The 23908-nt window shown below is 39.3% G+C and overlaps 1 protein-coding gene across 5 annotated transcripts in view; it reads left to right on the top strand.

Annotated features, from left to right (window-relative positions):
* Positions 1-20461, top strand: part of CDKL5 (cyclin dependent kinase like 5) — a 140668-nt gene extending 120207 nt beyond the window's left edge. For 2 of the 5 annotated variants that reach the window (XM_056327951.1, XM_056327950.1), the window contains exons 15-18: positions 6698-6800; positions 10525-10647; positions 11782-11901; positions 13205-20461. In XM_056327951.1, coding sequence (XP_056183926.1) covers positions 6698-6800; positions 10525-10647; positions 11782-11901; positions 13205-13591 — 733 coding nt within the window. In that variant the 3' untranslated portion in view covers positions 13592-20461. Of the gene's footprint in view, positions 1-6124; positions 6430-6697; positions 6801-10524; positions 10648-11781; positions 11902-13204 lie in introns of those variants that run through there. The other 3 variants (XM_056327953.1, XR_008820102.1, XM_056327954.1) reach the window with 3 other exon arrangements.
* The last annotated feature ends 3447 nt before the right edge of the window (positions 20462-23908 follow it).

Raw genomic sequence — 23908 nt, 5'->3', positions numbered from 1 at the left:
ATGTTATTTTAACTCTGAACTGAAATAATAGCGTATGTTATTAGAGCTGGTTGGGAATTTTTTGACTAAGGTTTTTTTTTTTGGCTTACAATGCCAAATTATCGAAACCAAAACTTTTCAAAGGAACAGACTGATATCCACTAACCTTTTATTGTGAAGATTCTTCAGCTCCAGGGTGGAATTGCCAGTCAAAACCAGAGATACTCTCAAAACAACAAATATTCTGGGGTCAGTGTTATATTTTGGAATGTGAGGAACTTGAGTGCAGGGCCTTTGTTCTTCATTATTTAAGCCGGGGGCTTGAATCAAGATCTTTGATCTAACAAGCGAACTCCCTGAACCAGAAGTTAGAGATTATTCTGGAGCACTTTCTCTGTTTCCCTCAGTATATTCTCTTGAAGCTGTTTCATCTTGTTGAAACAGTGAAAGTACCACAGAGATGCTGAGTATGGCCTAGTGAGTAAGGCCCTTCATTAACTTTGAGACAGTTAGATTGAAGTCCTTGCTCCAATTAATGTACTCAAATATTTTCACAAAGTGGAACAGCTCCTTTGAGAGAAGAACTCACAGAAGAATAAGCATTTCTTATTATGAAATGGGAGGCATGGCAGTGCCCGCAACACCAAGTTACTGCTATGCTGGCATATGTTTCTCTTTCTCTTTGCTTTTCCTACTCCCTATTTTCCTGAAATGTTTCCTGCCCAGCTCTACATGTTAACTCTGTGCAAGTTGTCCTGGCAATAGTCTAATGTTGTTGCAAAATTGTTCTGTGCCATAAATACAGCTTAATCAGATTCCCGAGTGATGTAGAGTCTATGTTCCTCTACTTAATTTTCTGTATAGAAGTTGTGTAAACGCTTATGAAAATGTTGAAAGCTCTAATGGAATGTGATTCTGCTTACATCAATTTTATGATGAAGTAAATATTTGATGTTTGACTGACATACGTAACTGGTACGTGACAATTCATCTCAAATTATGAGTGACATGTATTCCACATGGACTTGCCACTACTGTAAAATATTGCTTCTCACATATTATTGCTCTGTGTTGCCTGCCTTCTGTCAAAGATTTTGTGAATGTTTGCTAGACTGAATTGTCACAGATGTTCCCTTGTCTTTGTGTGCATTTCTTCACTCTGTCCCCACTGTCCTGCCTCTTTAAAATAAAGATGTTATAAACTCTACTTTTGTCACCAGGTTTTACTCTTAAACTACTAGATCATTTCTGAACTTTAGACAACTTGATATGAAAAATGGCAAATTTTTCATCCTTTTAGAAAATCTTTTCTTTCCAGAGTTTAATTTCCTGTAAGTGACCTTGAACTTGCTTATTTTTTCCTTTTTTTTCATGCAAGACTAGGTGTTTTATTCTCCTTCACTTGTACAAGCTTTGTCTTGAGCTGGGCAGAATCAGTAGGTATAGGCAAGATGCTTAACCTTGTTCTGCCAGTGTGCCAAAATGTTGGCATAAGTTATCTTGACTGTTGTTATCATTCTAAATATCTCTTTGGAATAAACTCCAACATGCAGTACTGTATCTCACATCATATTGGAAGTGTTTGCATTGATTGCTTGCAAGATATCTGGAGGCTTCTGGAAAGCTTTGTTGTTTAGACCTTTTATGTCCATAAAAATGTATTCATTCTATGACAAACAGCTTGTCATATCTTCTCTAGCATATGTAGGACCTTACTGCAAAAATAATAAGAAGGGAAAACATCTAATATTTATTATTATTTTTATATGTATATAATATATATAACACACACAAACTGTCATTCAGAAAAGAACCAAAAAAAAAGAACATCTTACTCTTAGGAGTGTCAAAGGCTTACAATCATCTATCTACCATTAATTTTCAAGACTGCAGAACAATACCATATTTTGTAAACATGACATGACTGGCTATATTGCTGTTTCATTATCAGTGTAAAAATGTAGTCACACTTAATATTCCTGAAACTGGGTTACCAATATCTGAGCAAGCTAGTTTAATGCTTGTTCAGCTGTGTCTGCAGTACAACTGTTGCTGCATTGTAAATACTTACCGGTTCTTTTACAGAATTCTGAATGTGTAAAAAATATCAGGAAATTGCAGATTTGTAACTTGCACGCTTAAAAATTACCTGTGTGTGTTACATTGCTTGAGGCTTTAGGAATCTGCTCTGCATAGCTTGATGTTCAGCTTCCTAATGGCACAGCTTTCCCTCTGACATTTCCTGTTTATGCCTCTTCCCTGTGCATTGTCATCCAGTATGTTTGCTTTATTGATGTATTTGGCAACATCTGAGCCTCCCAACCAGTCTCTTCTACTAACCAGTGCCTCTTACTTGACACTTCCCCCATCAACAGTGGTTTTGGTTTGTACTAAAAATTAGATGATGAGTCTAATGTTATCTGCAAGGAAGCTTTCCAGAATTTGTATTCATCAATATTGTGTCCAAAAAATGAACCTGGTGAAGTATACACTTTATAACTTTACAAAACCAGCCACTTCAAATTTTTATGGTAACTAATGTTGAACAGTACTGGGGAGGGGTGTAAAATGTATGTGTGTATATATACATTTATATGTGTACATTTTAATGGTGCCATAAGGTCAGGTGATCTAGTGGCTTTAGTGGCTTCTGGGTAGTATTCAGTATATAAGATAGTAGAACTGGGGTTTATTCCAGTGACTAAATCCTCCTTTTCTGTGTGAAAATAAATAAATAAATTTGCTGTTCCAAGCAAAGTTCAGATTTGACCTCTGATTTTTAAGCTTTCAATGCCAGGCTTTTAGACCAAGAAGTTTTACTATGGGCTTCAGCTTGTGGGACTGAGATTCTTACCTTAAGTAAACCATCCGTTTGAGGTGCTTTGTTAGTTTCTGACATTTTCTTGCTTTCATTTATGGTAACTATAACTGCCAAGTGTTTTACTTTAAGCAAAACCAAAAGCTAACTTGGAGAATTAGTGTTGCTCATTTATCTTCCGAAGAAAACTTCAGACATTTCAGTACCTCCTGCATTAAACCAAAATCTTACTCTTGTAATTGTGAACGGTTCAGTAAAGGGGGTAGTATACTGGCGATTAAAGAGGATCTCCAAGCCAGACTGCCCACTGAAATTAGGGTTGCTCAAGAATGACTGAAAGAAGCGTGAGGAATTGCCTCACAAAAAGAGCTGTCTGCAATACAGATGTATCTATGGCAGCATGGATGCAGCATGCCTCCTGTTTATTCTTTTTGATTTATATTAAAGCACATCAGCTTGCTTGCCCCATGCATGTTTGCTGCTACACCTCATTGTATCTGCATGAAGTTGGATACCTTTCCTGTCAGTGGCAATGAATGCTAGTGATTATCACAGAATTTCGGTTTATACCTATGCATTTTCCAAGTGTCTCAGACCAGAATAACCAGTGTGTTCTACATTGTATGTCCTAGGTGTGCAAAAGGCACGCAAAGATAAAACAGCAAAGAACAGCATGTTTTGCCTTTGGTTTCTGCTTGAGGGTGAGCTCTCTGAAGAATGGGGCTCTTCTCTAGGGCTAGTCTTGCTAGTAAAAGAGACACTGGGTAACAGGTTCTGGTGTAACTGTTTGATTTCAAGGGCTGAAGCTTTATGCAAAATACCAAGATACCTGCAGTTATACTGAAAGAGTTTAGTGTGAGTGACTTTACCATACTGATTTTTTCTGGTAATGTGAGTTTTTTCCTGTACTGTCCATTGTCTGAAAACCATCTTTTGGAATGCCTAAAATATCCCAGTGTTTCATCTCAACGATGAAAATGTTCTGCTCTATTTTTACTCAGTACAAAATCCTGGTGTTGAAGCTTCCTGCTATAATGCTATATATGTTCACACTCTTCACATAATGAGCATGTTTTGAAGCAGTCACTTTCCAAGGTCAACACTTTTTCAGACAACTGTACTGCAATATGAGTCATAGGAGTTAATGACATAAACCAGTTGGTATAAAACCACTGCCTTTTGGGTAAGCAGCAACCGAAAATGAGCAGAGTCCTCAGCCCCTTATTTTCCTCCTCTGTCTGGTCACTGTAGTCATAAATAGGAAGTGATGGTGCAGAATTTCACTTCTTTCCTCTCAGCTCATCTGCTGTAGGGACCAGTTTTCTCATCCAGGTTCACTGGGCCAAAGAAAAGAATCACACTTGAGTGAATCTCTAAGTATGGCAGAAATTGTCCCAAGCTTTATGCTGAAGATTAAGTTCACCTTTAAAAATACATTGTCTCCGTTTTGGAATAGACCTTGGAACAGAAAAGCTATAGCAAGACATTGAAAAAATTTTGAAGGACTATGTAGAGTAACCACATGGGGACTTCCTTATGATCTGACACTGGTTCCTCAGCAGACAACATAGTCACTGGGTTGGTAATTTGCACTGGGGCTGTGGTTTGGGGGATGGATGCACAGCATCTCCTTTGGGGAAAGGCTCAGAAGATTCTCAGCCCCATTCACATGACTTTTAGAGTACAAGCAGCATCCTTGACACACATTCTTTCCTCTGACTTTTCTAACAAATGAAGTAAAGATCATTTAGTAAATAATTCAATAGGTGTTTTGTCCGTGTTAAGTCAGTCTCGTGAGTTCACCGAGTCTGTAAAGCCGTCAGTAGTCTTTACTCTTGGGCTTTCTCCTTAGTGCTTTAAGTGGCTAATACAAGACTGCCTTACTGCCATTACATGGTGGTACCAAATATGGGGACATGCCAGAAACAGGAATCTTAGCAATCCGGTATATTTAAAATATGTGTTAGAAATCTTATAATTGTATTAAACTTGGTATTTTTCCTGTAGTGTTGTAATTTTCACATTAAATCTAGGTTGTTGTGCACCTGAATGTGTTTCTTGATCTAAATGTAAGTTCTAAAAAATCTAAAATAGGAAAATCTCGAACATACTCTCTGCCTATGAATCTTTCCTCTAAGCCCATTCTCTTACTCAACAATTGCACTTTATTACAGCATTTAAACACTGCATGCATTTATATTTAGAACCAGGTAGCTTTTCAAGCTTGAGGTGGTTTTGTGTAGAAATTGAGGAACTGATCAAACCACGTATCAGAGTGAAGATGCTGTTATCGATGAGGAAGATGACTCCGGTGATTCCTACCCCAATTATGTGTTTCACATTTGCTTGGGGAAAAAAAATAAATCTGCTTGGCATGTAGTAGCAGCTGAATCACCAACTGATAGCATAGCATTTAAAGCCAGAATTAGAAGCCCGGCGATAACTGTAGTAGACAGCTAAGTGTTGCTGCATTACAGTTACTCCAAGAAAAGCTGCTCCTGTTTGTCATCCAGAGCCCTTAGAACTGTGGTTTTCCTTTAAGTTTTCCATCAAGACAATGGAATGACTTCAGTTTTTGTTTTCATACAACTTAAGAGTGAAAAAAGACTATTAAGACTAAAAGACCAGTATGATTTTCTGTATGTTAGTTGCCAATAAATGTCATCCATTCTCCGGGGTCCAGGCCTGGTAGCATACCTGACTAATGTGCATCTCCCAGAAGAGTATGAGGTCCTGATTTGAAATGTTGAAGATGGGAAATCCACTTCTTAACTAAGGAGTTTGTTCTGGCGGTTAACAATTCTTATTGTTAAAATCAGTGCCTTATTTCTAATATGTCTTCTCTGGCTTCATCATCCACCTACTTGTTCTTGTTACGTCTTTGCCCTTTACTTTGAAGATCCTTCTAGTATTCGGTAATTTCTTCCTGGATAAGTATTTGCGCACCACAATCAAGGAAACTAAATATTGGGGCTGGTTTGACTGTGTTTATTAACATACTAAAGAGATTGAAATCTCTGACACTTTTAACGTAGGCCATTTTTCCTATTTCTGAAATTATTTCCATGACATTTTCCTGCACCATTTCCAATTTTAAAACTATTTCAAAGGGCACTAGAACTTCATTCAGTTGTCTCACCTACATCCTATGTAAACCATCTTTTTACTCCATATCAGTACTTTAAATACATAGTTTACCGTGTATACCTGAAGTAACGTGTTCTTTATCAGCTGTAGTTAATTCAGCTGTGTAGATAAGTTGAAAGGTGGAGATTTGGTCTTCAGGCAAGTCACCTCTTCCACTTTCGGGTCATCTTCTTTTGCCAGCACCGTCTCACCCACGCATAACAAACTAACTGAAGTTGTTAAGTTGAAATGGACAACAGTAGATCCCCAGCTCCCCCGATGATAAATTTGGAACCATGTCAGGAAGTCTGATTGAATTTGGTTCTCTCTGACGAACTTGGCAACTCCTGGCTCTCCAGCAAGCAATGGATAAATCGGACCTGTGATTTTATACATCATCACCATTTGTATGTTCTCTCAGATACAATTTTCATTTTTCTAAAAGAACTTGTGTGTGCTATTTTGGTTTGAATATTAAAATCTGGCTAAAAAAAAAAAAAAAAAAAGACATGCATGCTTTCCTTTTCCCTAAATAACTATTCACTGGTTTGAGCTAATCATTTTAGCCTAACACTGTGTTCCTCCTATCCCATTTAATAAGTCTATTTATCCGGTATTTGTGTAGTAACTCTTGAACCAATGAATGCTAAAACTTTAAGAATCTTTTTGCTTTAATCAATAATTTGCATTCTTTGGCATCAGATCTCATTATTACATAGAATTTATATAATATCAAAATGAAATATCTCTTACAATACCTTGTTTCATGTTTAGGAAAAGTCCTGAAAACCTTAACAGTCACTCAGAACAGCTCAAGGAGAAAGAAAAACAAGGTTTTTTCAGGGCAATAAAAAAGAAAAAGAAGAAGTCTCAAACTGTAAGTAAACAGAATTTCTAATAGAAATATATCAGTTTTGATTTATACCATTTTAATATGCTAGGTTAGTACAGTACCGTTGCATTATTTATGATCGTGCCCATGTGTATCTATTTGTTCTTTTATTTCCTCTCTTCACTATATGAAATTCAAATTCTTTTCCTGTTCAGGGTTTATTTATCTGCCCCTTCAAATATTTCTTTATCTACTAGTCCTGTGCATCTGTGGTTTCATTCAGACCCTTTGAGAGCCAGTTTTGATGTGAGTTTTAACCTGATGTTGCAGCAAATTCCTTTGCAGGATATGGTGATACCATTCCAAGAATAGCAAATGCATTATTGTGTGTCCTCAGAGCTTGGATAATTTCAGACACCCATTAGGAGGAGATCAAACTGTTATAAATGAGAATTCTTTCCAGTATTTTTCATGGAAGTGTCTTGATAACAGCCTCCATCTTCTTGCTGCACTCCGTGGATGGAATAAGGATGATGCGTCTTAACCATTTTAATGTTTTATGTTTTGATGGGGAATGGATTATGGTTTTTGTTATTTGGTATAAGCCTTTGGTGTCTTTTATACATTTTCACATTTTCATCTAGTTTTGGGGAGGGGAAAAAAGAGCTTTCTTTTGTCAGAGAGCAGTGGTATATTAACATTTCACAAAGTTTTATAATGAAAATCTCCCTAAGAACTGAAGTAACCTAAACATAATCTCATTCTCAAAGACGATTCTGGAAACAGTCAAATATTTTAAAATTCTATTCACATGAAGTTTCAACATCTCTGTAAGTGTAACTGCAGTTACAGTGTTGAAGGTTCTCAGAGGGAGTAAATAACACTTTCTCCTGGTGAAGAAGAGTAAATGAATCAAAATATCTACTGTCACAGAGTGAGGTGGCATGACTCTGGGTGTTGGTGGAAGGCTGGTGTGTTGAAAATTGGGGAGAGGAATATTATCAGGCTTTTTTCCTTTTTTTTTTTTTTTTTTTTTTTGGTTTCTTTGAACTGTATGGAACGTGCATATATGTGTTAACTAGCACTCAGAAATGCACCTTGCCTTCGTGCTGGGCAGGTTTTATTTCAGCGGCATCTACCTCTCCGTTCTCTTCGGAACTCATTCGTCCTGATACCTGTATGCAGTTCAAATATGATCATTTGCATTACACAGCTGAATAAAATGTGTAGATTATAACTCTGGGATTTTTTTGTTATCAACGTGTCCATGAAAGGATAGCATGCCTAAGGTCATTAGTTCCAGTGATGCATTTTCCAATTTAAAAAACAAAGGATGTTAAATTTGCACTGTTCTGGTCTACTGTGATTTCAGCCATTTGGACATGGTGGCAAGGAACACTTTAAAAGGCCAGATAAAAATTCTAAAAGCTGGATGGTGTATCAAACTACTTCCAGATTAAACTGTGTGCACTTTATATTAAAATATAGACTGGATTGTGTTGCATCTCAAAATCCATCACTTTCTAAAACATCTAAATCACAAGTACCTTGATCTATAGCTACGAAAACCATCACTGATAGCAAGACTGGGCAGTTTTATACATAATCCTTACTCCTGTTTCTTCTCATTCTTAAGAAGAGGGGGAGGGGGAGAGAGAGGTTTTGCATATGGGAAAAATATGTTGGCTAGTTAGAAATAATATATCATAGGAAGATGAATAAATCAGTGAAATGAGGTAGTGATAAAACTCTTACATCCTCAGCTAGAAACTTGCTGACGTCAACTTGATTTTTAGACCCAACCACAGACAGAAAAACCTCTTTTCATTTCTACTTACAGCTCTTTAACAGGACAGTATCTAGGGATAGACAGTACCCACTGATACACGTACAAGTGTCTGGTTCAGACACAGTTTTTTGTTCTTCTTTGTCAGTTGAGGACATCTACCTAACACATTGGGATGTTCATTAGGATCTTCCAGCACAAACAAAAATTACTACCTTCAGTTCAGCACGAAGTTTGACTTCAGTAGTGAAAGCTGTTAACAGCACTGTAATATTAGCTCTTCAACTACATGAATAATGTTTTCTATGAATTCATGTTAAAAATCTAACAGATAGCTTGTGACCACCCAGGGTTTTTTCTGATGCTTATAATTCTTAGAGTCCTAGAAGAATGAAATTCCACTTATTTACTCTGACACAGAATTTCTGCAGCAAATAACAAACTAGACCTAAGAACTGTCACAACACTGAGAACTATTTACTAGCTACTATTACTTCTGATATCCTTTGGCAAGTCTCATTTTGCTGGTGATCATTGTAAGAGTCATAAAAGATATCTGAAATTGGATTGAAGAGATCTTAATAATGTCATTCTCAAAATCTGTAATAGCCCAGAATGGATCCCTATTCCTGACACTTGCTCCTGCAGAGCTGTTCCATTAATCGTTCTCCCTAGAGTTCTCCAGGTGCAGTTCCTCATGGGATAATAATCGTTACTGCCTGCTACAGGAATTCTTTGCAATATTGTTTTTGCAGAGCTGTTCTTATCCATTCTACTTTTCATCTTGTTTGAAGTCTTTTAGTTACATAGCAAAAGGTTTTGAGCATTACTAGAATCTTAGTTGTTTTCTGTTATCTGCCACCAAACAATTTGATATCCATGAGGGTTGTGCACAGTGTCAATAGGGGCTATTTTCAGAGGAGCCTGAATTTTGCAAATTTTGGCACATATTGCAAGCTACAGGTCTGAAGAAATTATCTGCTTTGGAACAAACAGTTGCAGGTGAGCATTTCTCCTAGCAATACTTTGATTCCTTTTTAATTTGCTGAACTTGAAACAGGAAATTCTTCTGACCATAAAGTTCTTCAACAGGCCGTGCTAATTAGTGACTCTTTCTTTCGTTAACTTGTATGGAATCTAGAAGCTGAGAAAGCTCTTTGAAAAACCTTGCTTTGGTAGTGCACCCATCATTTTCTTTTGTTATATGATCATTACATTATATTATAATTTTTTCTTTCAGTAGGCAGAATAATGCCAGACACAGCGTATGTGTCCTATGCTTGTTTGTACCTGACTGGGAGAGAAATAGGCCTGTTCATAATTTTAAAACTTGCTAGTTCTTTTTGTTGTTTGTGCATCCATTGGTACACTCTTTGGTTGCGTTACAATTCAAATAAAACAGTCAGTGTCCTTGCAGTTATACTTGAAGTTGTTGACGGCATAGTTTTGTCAGAACTGAAATAATTCTTAGAGCCCTAGCTCTTTTTACAATTTAAAAATAGAATGCTTTTATTTCTTCTAGAGGTAACTATCAACCGCTCATTCTGAAGTCAATTGCTGTTATTGTCAGTGTATCTTTGATATTTTATTTATGTAATAATAGGAAACGTCATACTGCTTTAAGTCATTATCATAAGTAACAAATAATTGCCAGAATTACAGCATTTGATCCAAAACTTAGTAAATCAACAAGACCTACCAATTTTTTCCAAATGCACTCTGCATTCCTAATGAGCATAGATGTAAGAATAGGTGTACTGATCTCTTTTTACATTCTCTATATGCATTGAGTTCCTTGATTTTGTTCCATATGCTTTTTTCGTTCAATCACTATTGTATTTTCCCAAAGCAAATTATAGGATTGAGACCATATATTGTCTGATTTATTTTTTTTTAAAAAAAAAGGAAAAAGACTTAATATAGTAAGGACAGATCTCTTGAATTGAAATACTATGCATTTAGTCTTTGTATCTTATATTGCAGACAGACTCAACCAACGGGGAGAATCCAAGCATCAAGAAATCCCTCTTTCCTCTTTTTAATTCAAAGAATAATTTAAAGCATAGTTCCTCTTTGAAAAAGCTTCCTGTAGTCACTCTACCCATGGTATTAATTTTTAAGTACAGTAGCACTGTAAAATGCTCCAGTAAACTTGTTTTACTGACTAGAGCAGCATGTGTTTTATTTTCATGGGATCACTTTCTCTTCATGTCAGTTAAGTATCTTGGGCCAGTTCGATAAATTTAAGTAAAATTGGCAGTTCTGTTGAATTAAATTGTGCCTAATTTTTTTTTTTTTTTTTTTTAGTATTTGATATACTGAAAATATAACATACAAAGTTCCAGACAAAATGAGCCCTGGAACTAAGATTAAAGGAAGAAAATAATTGTGAAATTGTGTGTGTTTAAAATTAAACTGTCTCATTCTGTTTCAATCAGGAAAAAAAAATAATAACCCGGTTTGGTTTATAGCTATATTGGAAATACATTTTTTTATGCAAACTGCTCCTTCATATATAAATTTAAATGATCAAATATTAACAACAGATTATCTGAAAACTAAATTTTCATGCCTCTGCTGTATTTTGTTTGTCCTGATTGTACATGATAAAAGACAGCTTGCATTAAAAATAGGTTGAGTTTTAACTGTCCTTTTTGGATAGAATTCTTGAAATGAGATAAAACTAAGTTTGAAGTTATCCTTCTGCCTTATTTTTTGTGGGGTTTTCAGCTTGTCTGAGGGGCAGGGAGTTTCTTAATTTTTGCTTTAGTTAGGGATATTTGTGGAGGAGGAGAAAGATGAGGAAAGGAAAAGCTCTTGGTTTTGTGGTAGCAAAATCAGCCAGACATCAGTTTAGAGAGATTCTGGTCTGCTTCACTCGGGAGCAAATTTATAGAACTGATCCATGGTCTTAACTGCAGTATGGAATGCTTTTTGGATGAAGATGAGGCTCAACAGGTTTTTGGGGGTTTCTTTTTATTATTTTTGAAGCTTTGTTTAACTGCTCTCTCTTACAGCAAATAACACTAACAGCATGTGAATGCTTTAAGGGCTAAGGGTATAGCAAATCTGCATGATATCCACAGCCACTTGCTCTTACTATGGGGAAAAATACTGAAAGGTCATTGATTTCTGCTGCAGTAATGGGCTTCACTTTTATTCTGTAATTAACTGGGGGAAATAATTTACAGCTATTCTTAAGAATATATTAGGAGACCAGTATTCAAAATTTTGTTGCAGATGCCTAGCAGTGATGGTCAGGATCTCTTGGCATTACAGAAAGCCATTCATTCTTCTAATCACCAGAGCAGCAGGCAGAAGGATTGGCATCCTGAGAAGATGACAGAAATCCAGCCTCATGTAAGTGACATTATCAAATTCCCTGTATTTTAAAATCACTGAGGTATCTTGACAGATCTTTCTCTGGTGAATAGAAAAATTGCTTTTGACACTATTTCCCAACCTTCCCATTCCCTGCTCGTTGCATATAAAAAATCATGTGCCTGCAGTCCTGCATAATTCTTTCAAAGTCCCGCCATGAATGGCAAGGAAAAGGAGAGAGACTAAATGTCCCTGTGTCAGTCTTCGAGCCTTTCAAAATACTGCTTATGTTTTTGTATTCGAGGCAAGCAACGTTTGGGTGCGTGTCTATGGTAGCTCTGCAGTGCTGTAGAAAAGCGCTCCAGTTAGCTCTGCAAGGATCGGTGAATCCTGCAGGCGTACTGCTACTCGGCACAGCGTGATACTTCATGTGGTCACCAGAGCGTTGTGACCACGTTACGGTGCAGCTGTACCTCAGCTGGCATGGACTGCAGTTTAAGCAGGATGCATATTATTGGAGCATAGCACCGCAGTAATGCAACTTTATTTTCTCCAGTTCTAAAACCAGCTTGGGGGACAGGGTTTGGCAGGAGCTTGAGTGCCATGCTGTGTTGCCATTACAGCGCTGAAAACTGAAGAAGAGGGTTCATTGCAGCTGAAGTGTTTAAAGAAGCAAGTTGCTCTGTGAGCTGTGGAATTTGATGAGTCTGTTTTCGTGCCGCTGTGTGCTCAGGCTTCCCCAGGCTCTTGCAACCCTTTTCAGTAACCCCATGTCTCCGTTTTCTTCAACGTGCTCACCAGTTAGAGAAGCTGTGAGGGACTAGAGCAGCTTATCATCCAGCTGCCAGCAAATAAAATACCTAACTGCTGAGTTCTGCCAGCCCTTATTTCAGTGCAGATGATTACTCAAGACTCTCTCTATCCCCTAACTGTTCACAAAAGTTTTAGGAACTTCATATTTCTGATTTCTGTGCCTCATGAAATGTGGCTGAGGTTCTAAAGTTAATAGCAGGACTAGTGACAGATGGACAGCTAATGCGATTGTCTGTGCCCCCATTTTCCTAGGATACAAGGTTAAAGTAATAGATGGTAACAATTTTTTTTTTCTGATGTACAAAGTGTCCCATCTTTTCAGGTAGCTAATAGATTGAATCATAGTGAGAAGACGTTTTCTCAGGTGTGTAGTCATAGCTTGGAATGAAATATTCCAAATGAATAAAAATTAAAAGTGAAGGAGTCCTGTGAAGTTCAAGATGTTCAGTTCAGGATATGATGGTTTTGTTATAGGAAGTCCGATATGATGGAGAGCAGAAGGTCAGGTGCTTTTCTGTGTGTCTTTCAGAGTCAGCCATTAAAATCTCTTCGAAAGCTCTTACACCTCTCCTCTTCAAATCATCCTGGCCCTGCTGAGCCTCGCTTCCAGCCCTTACCAAGTCAGCCAGCCAAAGCTTCTTTTTCTGAAGTGCGAATTCACCCCATGAGTCAAAGCTCCAGCAGTGGCAGCAGCAACGTGCGGCAGGAGCCTCAGCCGAAAAGCAGGCCAACGCTGCAGATACCAAGTCAGCTGGAACCTACCTGGCACGTCTCCCCAGTAAACAGGAGCACGAGTGATGGGCCTCCCTACTCCGATCAGCTGCCTTCCAAGAGCGGACAGAACGGGCACACGTACAACCGAACAAACCGATCGCGAATGCCAAATCTGAATGATTTAAAAGAGACAGCCTTGTAATTGCACTCCAGAAAATTCAGGTGGAGATCAGCGTAGGGGAGTGGTAGTGGCTCTGGTGATGGTAAGACTGCATTTTCAGCTTCATAAAGGTGTGCAATATGTACATGTGGAGCTATGCTGTTTGGCACCACAGTGAGAGTCAGGGATTATACAGTAAACCAAGTTGAATTATGAATTACCAGTCATCAGAAATGTTGCTGGATGCCAGGCAGAGTGTGCCAGTCAGGGAGAAAAATGCATTTTGCCATTTTCTCTCATTTACATTCCAGCTTAGTGCACATCTCTGTCTGAAAGCTGGGAGACTTCTGGTACGTATTGGCACTTATAAGGGTGAAAACATTCATGTCTAGACCTAGGTCCTTACTACATTTTTTGCTGCCTAGTTAAAACAGTGGGGTTTATGTGATAGAAGTGTATCCCCGTTAAGGGTTTAAAGTTAAATTGTATGTCTTAATTTTTTTTTTAAACTTCCATATTTGATAGGATTTGTAATATTTATTTATGATGACCTAATATCGTACTGTTATAATCATATCTTTTATGTTATAATGTAAAGTTATTTTGAGCTGTTTGAAACATTGTGAAGCAGTGCAACAGCTACAGTAGTTTCTATAAAAAACTAACAGTAACATTTATATATTGCATCAGGAGTATTTTATTCTATATATAAATATATATATAAATGGAAAATAACTGTCTGTTTTTTAAATATACTCATTTAAAAGAAAAGTATTGTTATGACACTATCTGCCATATTTTTATACATTTGTGATATAAAGTGCAGTATTATACTTCTAATAAAAGGAAGTTGAATGTGGATATAAACGTGACTTTAACAGTATGAATCTTGCTCAGCTTATGAGAGCCCGGTATTATAGGCGTTACTGGTAACAAGCAAAAGACAACATTCAATTCCAAGCTTTATTATGGGCTATTTTGTTGGAAGTATTGGCTAAATATAAGAGACTGCAGAACTGTGCAGTAATCTAAATGTGGTATGTTCTCCCCTGTGTCCTTAGCTTTCCTAGTAATATTAATGGGATTTCTGCATCTGCATCAAGAGCACAGAGCCCCAGTACCAAATTTTTGTTTCTTCTGAAGACATTAAGTGCCCCATGACTACAAGCTAAAGCAGGTGCTCTTCCACTTCATAGCAGGGGTGAAAACCAAAGAAACATAGCATGAGTTGCAAGTGAAATGCCAAACTTTGACACGCATAGCATGGCACTGCAGATCATGGTATAAGCTTTTATGCGTATGTGTATTTTACATCTTGTTTAGCAATCTGTTAACTAATAAGATAAACACTGTATTTAAATCTAAACTACTCTTGCACTTTTTATTATATTTCAGGATGTATTTAAAGCTACAAATCTGGTATTTGGATATGGAGGGAGAAGGTTGCCAGGCAGCTTAACTTCTCCTTAGGTCTTACTATCCGAATATTCCCATACACAGTTCAGTTACCAGTCTCAGCAAAATACTAGATCTTGGGTTCCAGTCTCCTGTACAGCATTGTTAAAACTGCCTTTACGTTGGTGAATGTTGAGTGTAGCAAATACACAACCTGACTCCTCTGTTGCTACCGGTAAACTAACTCAATGGTGAGCCAGTAGGAGTCAAAAGTTTTATGCCAGTCTAGACTTTGTGCAATAAGAGGAGAGTCAGGCCTGTAGTGTCAGAACAATACAATCTTTCCTTTTTAATCACATTAGTTCAACTCCGTTACTCTGCAGCATAGTTTGTTTTCTAGATGCTGTCCTCATAAGACACTTGTACTTGCAAATACATTGTCTTTTCCAAAAAGAGATTAACCTGAAGGTAAATGTGATGATTTAGCCATAGATGTAGTTAACAGAAGCAGCCAGGCAGTAAAAGCTGAACTTCCTACTTGGGTAACAATGCAAACTGGACGTGCTGTTCAGTTCCTCTCAAGTCATACCAAAGTTCTAAAAACAACGGCAAATTTGGCAGCACTAGTCTGAGAATCTTTGTCAAAACATACAATAAGGATGTTACATCAGGTTTGTCCAGGGCTAAAGGTTAGTCTAGTAGATTTGAAAAATTACAGAATAAGAATTCTTTCTTTGTCAATTGCCTGCAAGAAATGTGCATGTGATTTTCTATAGATCTATACGATATCTAGCTATATATGATATATACTGTGTTGATATATCATATATATGGCATATATAAATACAGTAGACATGAAAAGGTATTCAGTCTTTTGTATGATTAGTGGGCATCCAGGAAAGGCATTGTGATATTTATTGGTCATCACTACCAGAGTTTAGCAGCATATTTTAGCAATCTCTTTTGGATTCACCAGTTGGTCACAACTAGGTTAGTCCCGCTAGTTCAGCTTTGAAATGGGCTGATGCCTCTGAAATCCCTCACAAAAGCAACGTCCAAGAGTGGGACTCTAAGCAGCATGGTTTGAATGTCTCCGAGAGAGCGTTCAGACTAGACTCTTCTGTACTTTGTGGTTTTGTATCCTTTTGCCTCTGCCAGACTTTTAGCTTGCTGGTAAGAGCTTCATGCTGGAGGTGACGATATGGGAGTGTATGTGGCTATTCTGATTTCTAGCAAGGAAAAATGTTTCCGAAGGATTTTTTTTCTCAGTACCCATTAAGTTAAATCAGGGTAATCTCTGACTGTACATATAGCTGTTTAAAGTAGTTAGCAAAGCTTCAAGGGTGACCCAAGGAACGTTCAAATATTTGGTGGCCCATATTCACAGAAAGTTGTTTCTACTTCATACTGCATTTTCGTCCCAAATTCAATAAACCATAGTAGATTTCAGTCAAATACTCAATTGTATTGAATGTATGTAGTATTTTCTTCCTTCTGTTGGAAAGAAATTCCAGCGGCTCGGCCAGCTGGTGCTGGGATAAATTGTGTGTTTTTAACCTGGTCTAGCTTCCCAACGTTTAGAATATTGCTGATGTAATTTTGCCGAGGCTTCCAAAAGAGTCTTGTTATAGTGACTGAGATTTGCTGGCTCAATAAAGGGGAGGAGATTTACAGAGCAAACTGTTTTGTAAGTGTGAGCTTTCCTCTTCACTGGTCTGTGAGTCTTGTGCTACATGTTCTATAGATTTACTTAGTATAAAGTATCTTAGTTAAACTGCATTTTATTCTTTGGCAACCTGTTTTGCCTTATGGCATCATTAATGATGTGAATAGAAAAGCAACTAAGTTTCAGAAATTAATTATAGTCATTTTGCAGAACTCAAGCTGCCTAAACGTGTTTATATGTTTTTACTATAGCTCTTGAGCTCTTTTTAACTGAAAAAGAAGCACCTTAAGCTCATCTTAACTGAAATTGTATATGTGTTTATGCTGTACTTTTAAACTGCCATGTAAATGTATTAACCTAGAACATCATCTTTTTTTCAATACACCTGACCACAGAGAACAGTCCCTTAGAGCTATTTAATGCTTTTTTGCTCCATTTATCACAGTCCAAGATTCATTGCTCCTCTGAGAAGTCACCAGCATGGAGCGCCAGGCAGTTCTTGGCAGGAAGTCAGCGATCCCAGATTCAGTCCCTTCTTCCTAAAACATTCCTCATCCCACAGGGCTTGGGACTGATACTAAGGTTTGATTTCTGATACTCAGTCAGAGGCACCTAAATGCGTGTGTGCATCCTGACACCACTCTATAGGTACTTGCTCTTTTAGATTGATATTAAAGCAGGCTTCAAACTTCCAAATGTACGAGACACCTTCAGGTCATCCTTAGGCTTGTTGCCTTTCTCTCTGCTACTCCAGCTTGGTTTCTGGGAGCAAAGCTGGAGGGATTCTTCAAGAAGCAGTGTCCTGTGATAGGCTTTAGCCATTCCTTGTCATTGCAGTTAGATCTCTTACTAGATGAATCTTACTAGTGTAAAAAGCTACATACCAACCTTGGGTTTTTTTCTTCAAAAGCTGCTGTAGCTATTAGCTGAGTAGACTCCTGTGCTCACCCAGAAAAAACCTATGTATTCTTAACAATCCAGTGCTGCAGACCTCCCTTACAAGAATGGGAACACAGATCGTACAGCTCTGACAGCACTGTTGTGGTCTATTTAGCTAAGGCAAAACCCAGCCGCTTTTGAGGGGAGCCATGCTCTACAAGTGTTCGGGGTGTTTATTCATGTTTCAGTTTTTTGTTGTCTTGTAAAGATTTCGTAGTGAGACATGCTTCAAAAATATCTGCATGTAATTAATTCTGTATGTGTTGAACACTGTCAAAGTAGAGCTGGGAGAATATTTGAATCCCAGTCACACAAAGAGTATGAAAAGGATAGCCATATAAAATATACTGCAAATTGTGGGGTGGCAATGAATGTCTACTTTTTCCATTCCAGCTAGCGTACATCATACATCTGTTAATGGGGTTATATCATAGACCATGCATCTGGGCTGTTGTTCATGTGAGTAGGCCCACCATTCAAAATAAGATAGAAATGTCACAGAAGGTGATTGGAAAGGTGATGTGCCCTATTTAACCATTTTTAAATGACCTTCAAATCAGGACACTATTTAAGAACAGGTGCCTTTCCCTACACAGCTCTTTCTAGTGGTGTCATGATGTTAACCATTCATTAACTGGGTTTGTAGTGAATGAGGAGAAAAGCCATTTAACTTCTGGCCTTTGTTAAAAAGGGAGCAATTTGAGTAAACCCTTTTAGTATAACACAAATTGGAAGTTCTAGATGTTGGCTCCTTCTTCAAAGGGTCAAACAGAAGCAGTGCATCAATGCTCAGGCTCATCAGGCAAGTGAAGGCTTGTGCCCATCACTTGGTTCAGCTGTTGTACTGAAACTGAAGATTCCTCATTGTGCAATCTTGAGGCAAATTTCTTGAAGATTAAGCAAAGCAAATTTTATAGGAGATCCTCCTTCAATGGGAAGAGAAAAGCTGTGGTAGGTCATCTGTTCTCTCAGTGGACTGTCTTAACAGCTACTGCATGAGACAGCGTAGGTAAATCTGATGGATTAGGTCTGAATTTTACTTGCTCCAAGTTCTGCTTGGATGCTTATTTGTTACCTTGTGTAGAACTAGTTGTTCAGTGCAGAAGTTGGCTTTTGACAAACTTAAGAGTGGAAGATGCATGAGAGGAATAGCCCCACTATGTTTGGATGCTTTCATTCCACCAGATTAGATCGCTTCTCAGGCTCTTTTAGAACATAATTCAAAATATGCAGCCAGGCAAAAGTGACTCTTAAGACGTGGCCCAAGAATCTGAACATGTAATTTTTGACTTACATGAAGAGTAACTCTACACTTCTCTTGTCTTCTCTGCAAGTCAATCTACCTCCTCGCTCTTGCAGAATGTGGTCAAGGTTTGGTTTGTTTGTTCTGAGCTTATTATTGACTCCCAAATTTTGAAGAGACATCTAAAAAGATGCTTTCTCTAGGTACTGTTAGCAAACAAGTAATAAAATCTTGATGGGCCTTCATCTGATACACTTCTGAAACCTCCAAGCCATCTGAGCTGTCCCTCTGGAATCCCAATGCCATCGTTTGCACTGCTTTGCAGTCTTCCCTTGCCCTTCCCCTTGTGGTTCTCAAATATTGCAGTTGCCTTGTTCTTTGTTGTTTCTCTAGTGCAGATTATCAGGGAGTTAGAGGCCTTATCTACTACTCCACCCTGTTTGCTGTTTTATTCAAACAGCTATCCTTAGACTTGCTCAGGATTTTCTTAATTTTAATTTTCCATTTCATCTGGGTGAGATACTTTACCTCATTGTGCCCCCACCAAAACACGCTGTCTACCAGGCTCTTCGTTCCACCAGGTCTCTGTTTTCACAGGGCATTGTTTCTCTGGATCCGTTCTGAGAAATGCAAGGTGGCATCTTAATTGTACAGGCATAGAAATGCGTTGTGAAGTATCTGCTGTGTAGAGCTTTCCATTAGCAATGTTAAAGCATGTTCATAGCACAAGATGGAAGCCGCTATTTGAGTTCTCTATAGGATATGAACCTCTTGGTGTAAACTCTTGACATGTAAATCCAATGGCAGAGCTTTTAACTGTGTAGTAACAAGGTAAAACTTCTAAGTGTAGGTAACTGTCTCGACTTCCCTTTTCTTCTTTTTTTTTTTTTTTTTTTTGCTAGTGTACATCTTAGACTCGTACTACTGAAGGATATGTCTAATTGAAAGAAGTAACATATATATATTTGGTTTATATGGAATAAGCTAAAATCTTCCCTGAAACTGTAATTTTGTTGGAAATTCTATGCAGGCATTTTAAAATCTGGTTAATCTGCTAGGGACTTCCACGACTGCGTAGATCTCTACTGTGAAATGCTGAATTCTGAATTTATGTCATTTAGGAGAAGGAAGGAAGAACAAGGTTTAGAAAGATGTGATCTTCTTTCACAATCTGTGCCAGTATAGACTATTCCAAAAATAACAGGCTAGGGAGGTAGCTTTCAAAACTTCTAAATTCATGGATAAGATTCCCTGATGTTTTTTAACAGCTACTAGAAATCTAAAGCGCACAAACTTTTAAATCTGCCATGCTCTCTGTTGTGGAAGAGATGTGATGTGGTGTTAACCTTTTTAATCCTGGAATACAAATTGATTTTAAAATGTGTTGAATATTTAAGGATGACTTCATGCAAGTTGATAAACCATTTGTAAAGTGTTTGTACAGAACCCTTTGTATCATGTTGTTGTTACACCTTACCAATTTTTTTTGGGGCATGTATTCCATTCTTAACTTCTGTACAATTTCTATTGTTGCTGTAAATATTCTAAAACAGAAAAAAAAATCCTGTGGTAACAGCATGGAAATGGTTAATTTTTACTGAGCACAATGTATTTTTGAATGGGCCTTCCAAAATATGTCTTTAATAAAAATGCAGATTTTGCACTAGAACACTGGCATTGCTCAACATCTGACCTTAGTGATGACGTGTCTCCTCTAGAGCACCTCCCCGTACGTTAGCTTGTCCTTGGATGAGCAGAACGGGCCAGAACCACACCAGGACTCCTCTGCCCGACAGGTCACTGCCAGGTTGTACAATCATTAGGTTGGAAATAACCTTTCGTTAACCTGGCACTGCCAAGTCCACAGCTAAACCATGTCCCCAAGTGCCACATCTATACTTCTTTCAAATACCTCCAGGGATAGTGACTCAGCCTGGGCAGCCTGTTCCAATGCTTGACAACACTTTCGGTGAAGAAATTTGTCCTGGCTAACACCCCATCTGAGAAGCTGGTTTGTATCTGTCCACAGGCCTGACAACAGGAGCACAAAACAGCTCTGGGACACCTTGTTGTCCGAGAGCTCTTGTTGCCCACCATTCCTGTCATCTGATTGCAGACATTGGGGGTTCTTCTTCCTTTCAGGGCAAAAATCTCTGTCGTTCTCTCTTTTGAACAGTGTTGACCCACCAACTGTGTGCAGCTTTAAAAAAAACTTTAAATATTTCTCTGCTTGTCTCTCATTCTTCAGGGTAATTGCAAAGAGAGGAGCAGGGACCACTTTACCTTGGCCTCCCTTCTTTCCCTCTGCGCTCCAGCAGCAGACGTGCTGAAAGCCAGGACTTGCAGCCTGTTCAGATCTTTCCAAAACAGCCTCCTGATGGGTTGTGCCACGGTGCTAGCACTGAGCTGCACCCATCGCCTCCCAAATGGGGAAACTGCCAGCCTGAGCTAGTGGCTTCAACTTCCACCAGGACAAGCAGCCCACCATTTCAGCTGTCCCACCCAGAAATGCATTTAAAATGCCAGTTTCCCTGAGCGCCGAGCTCTCTGGGCACTTGGCTTTACGCTTACAACCTCATGGTGCTCTTACTCTTTCAAGGATCTCCTTGTAGTGACCCCACGCGCTCGGTGCCCTTTTCTGTACCACCTGCAGAGCTCCAGAAAATGGAGTGGACATCTAGGAGAAGTCAAGCACCTTGCCATGGTAGCCCCAGCCAGCGTAGGTCAGCATTGGTCCCCTGTGGGGTGGGGAGCACGGTGGGTGTAGGCATTCTTCTCTCAGACTGAAGTAAAGGGATAATTCCTGCACGGACTCAATTAAGAGAAAGGAGCTACTGACTTACAAACGTGTGGCTGGTCTGGAGGCCTGAGGCAGTCTCATAGCTTAGACTGGGCAAGCCTGACTTCTCAGCATAGCTCCCTCACTTCTCTGTACGCATCCCAGACTAAAACTTCAGGTCACAAAGCTGAAGGCAGCTCTTGGTCCTGCCTCCTATTTCACACCTGTTGTGCTTTACACTGTTGCAGAGCCATGCATTGGTCTCCCTACCTCTGCACGTAAAGAACCACGGGATTTTCACTCCGAGAAGATAAATGTGCTTTTAGCACTGCTTTGCATCATCTCCTGCAGCCTGAGTCGCTGGCTCTGTTCTGGGTGATTGTGATTGGAGGCAGCTGTGCCAGTAAGTTAAAAGGATAGCAATATGCTAGGAAAAGTTAGACTTTATGAGAAAAAGCTTCATATTTTTGTAATTGTATTTTGGCTGGTTCTATCCTGCTTTCATAACACCCTCAAGACGCACTGTTACTCCAACATGCTGCATTTATGCAGAGGTGGAAGTCAAGTGCAATTCTGAAAGCATTTTAGGACCACTTAATTAATTAAGCCTCTCAGCACTCTTCTTTTTAGATAAGAGGCAGAGGTTAAGTGAATTTCCAAAGGTCAATTAGCAAGCAAGCTGCATAGCTAGGATCGTAACAGAAAGTCCTGCTTTACCAGGAACCATTTAGACATCGCAGATGAAAGCCAGAAGTAGGTCCGTTCCCCATGCAAGCTGGAGAGGTTGAACGGCAGGCAAAGGACAGGGTGAGGCAGGAAGCAAATGAACTGTGAAATGCACTGTGTGCCGGTTAGTTCCACCTTATTTATCACTGTACATTTCAATCTGGTAAAAGGGTCTAGTGAGTTCTTTGAAGCTGGGAGGCTGGAAGAGTGATAGCACAGGTCCCTTCTACCTAGGCAAGTGTTTTCTCCCTCCAAGGTTTTATTATATGCTATATATAAGATCAGTCATGTGAAGATACATAATTTAGTGTGGTGCCTTGGTGTATAATGGTGTGTGGTCCATCCATTCAGGCTGTGGATTAAGCCTGCGAGCTCTTCCAAATTATGCAGGAGCTCTTGGCCCTTGCCACAGGGTGTATTTCCAAAACCAGACAACTTAACCTGCAAAAACCTGGGCTGTGCGTGGGAGCTCTTCAGAGGCCGGTCACAGCCAAGGCTTTGAGCATAGCTACAGTCAAGCTTAACTGCTTTGGGGTGCTACAAAAAATCATCAGCTGGTGCCCAGTCCGTCCTTTCAGCCTTCAACCCCACCCCACCACCCCTCAGTCATGCAACAAAACAACAGCACCAAGCCTCCTCCCCTCTAGTCACCATCCGCCAGGACATGGAGCAGAGCTGCTCGTGCTACTTTTAGGGAAGGAGAGCAGTGTGTTAATGGGATGGCAACTGTGTCCAGGGCCTGGAAACGCTTCAGCTTTCAGCGTTGCTGTTACTAACTCAGGAGCTGTGGTGGCTGGTAGAGAGCTCTTGTCCCCCTGTTGTTGTATGTGCAGCGCCTCCAGGGAGGCTCTTACCCCACGCTGGTCCCACAGCTTGGCTGCATGGAGGACTTGCCTCAAGCTCAGTGGACCTACTCAGCAGAGCTTGCCTTAATTGGTTACCATTAGAGAACCATGGAAATTCACCCATTTTCTACTAAGAAAATGTGTCCTTAGACCCATTTGTGGATAGGCAAAACTCATTTGGGGGGTGCAGGGGAAGCAAGGGAGTGATGGTGACCTCATGGGGACTGGTCTTTTCTACATCTCTGTAGACTTCACATTGTTTGTATAGTGAAGCAGAAGGTTTCAGACTCGCCAGAACAGCTTATTTTCCTGACAGCTGTTATTTGTCTCTATATACAAGAAAAAATGTGGCAGAGACATCTGCCCTCAAGAATGAAAAAAATGTGAAAAATTGCACAGACATCCAAAGACTTTTCTCATGGTTTTGGTCACATCTCATTTGGGTTTAGTCACATCTTAACTCCTGTCCTGCACACCGAGCATTTGCCTCTCTGCCCATAGGGATAAGGAGAGGGCATGAGGCCGATGGCCTGCCGTGGTGCCGTTGTCTTCATGCCTCTCTGCTCTTCACTGAGGCAGTTCAGATGCCAGTGCCGTGACTCTTTGGGACGGATGCATGGATTGTTAAAAAATAGGGAAAAGGCTTCCAGTGCCTTGCCAGGTTTGTGCCACAAACGTGTGGAAAGCCAAATAGTGGCTGCTGCCCCAGAGCCCCCCGCAACCCTCTCACATGGGAGGTGTGGGGGCTGCAGTGCCCACCTGGGGC

Source organism: Falco biarmicus, chromosome 2, assembly GCF_023638135.1.
Source record: "Falco biarmicus isolate bFalBia1 chromosome 2, bFalBia1.pri, whole genome shotgun sequence".
NCBI lineage: Eukaryota > Metazoa > Chordata > Aves > Falconiformes > Falconidae > Falco > Falco biarmicus.
This window is presented reverse-complemented; position numbering and strand designations above follow the sequence as displayed.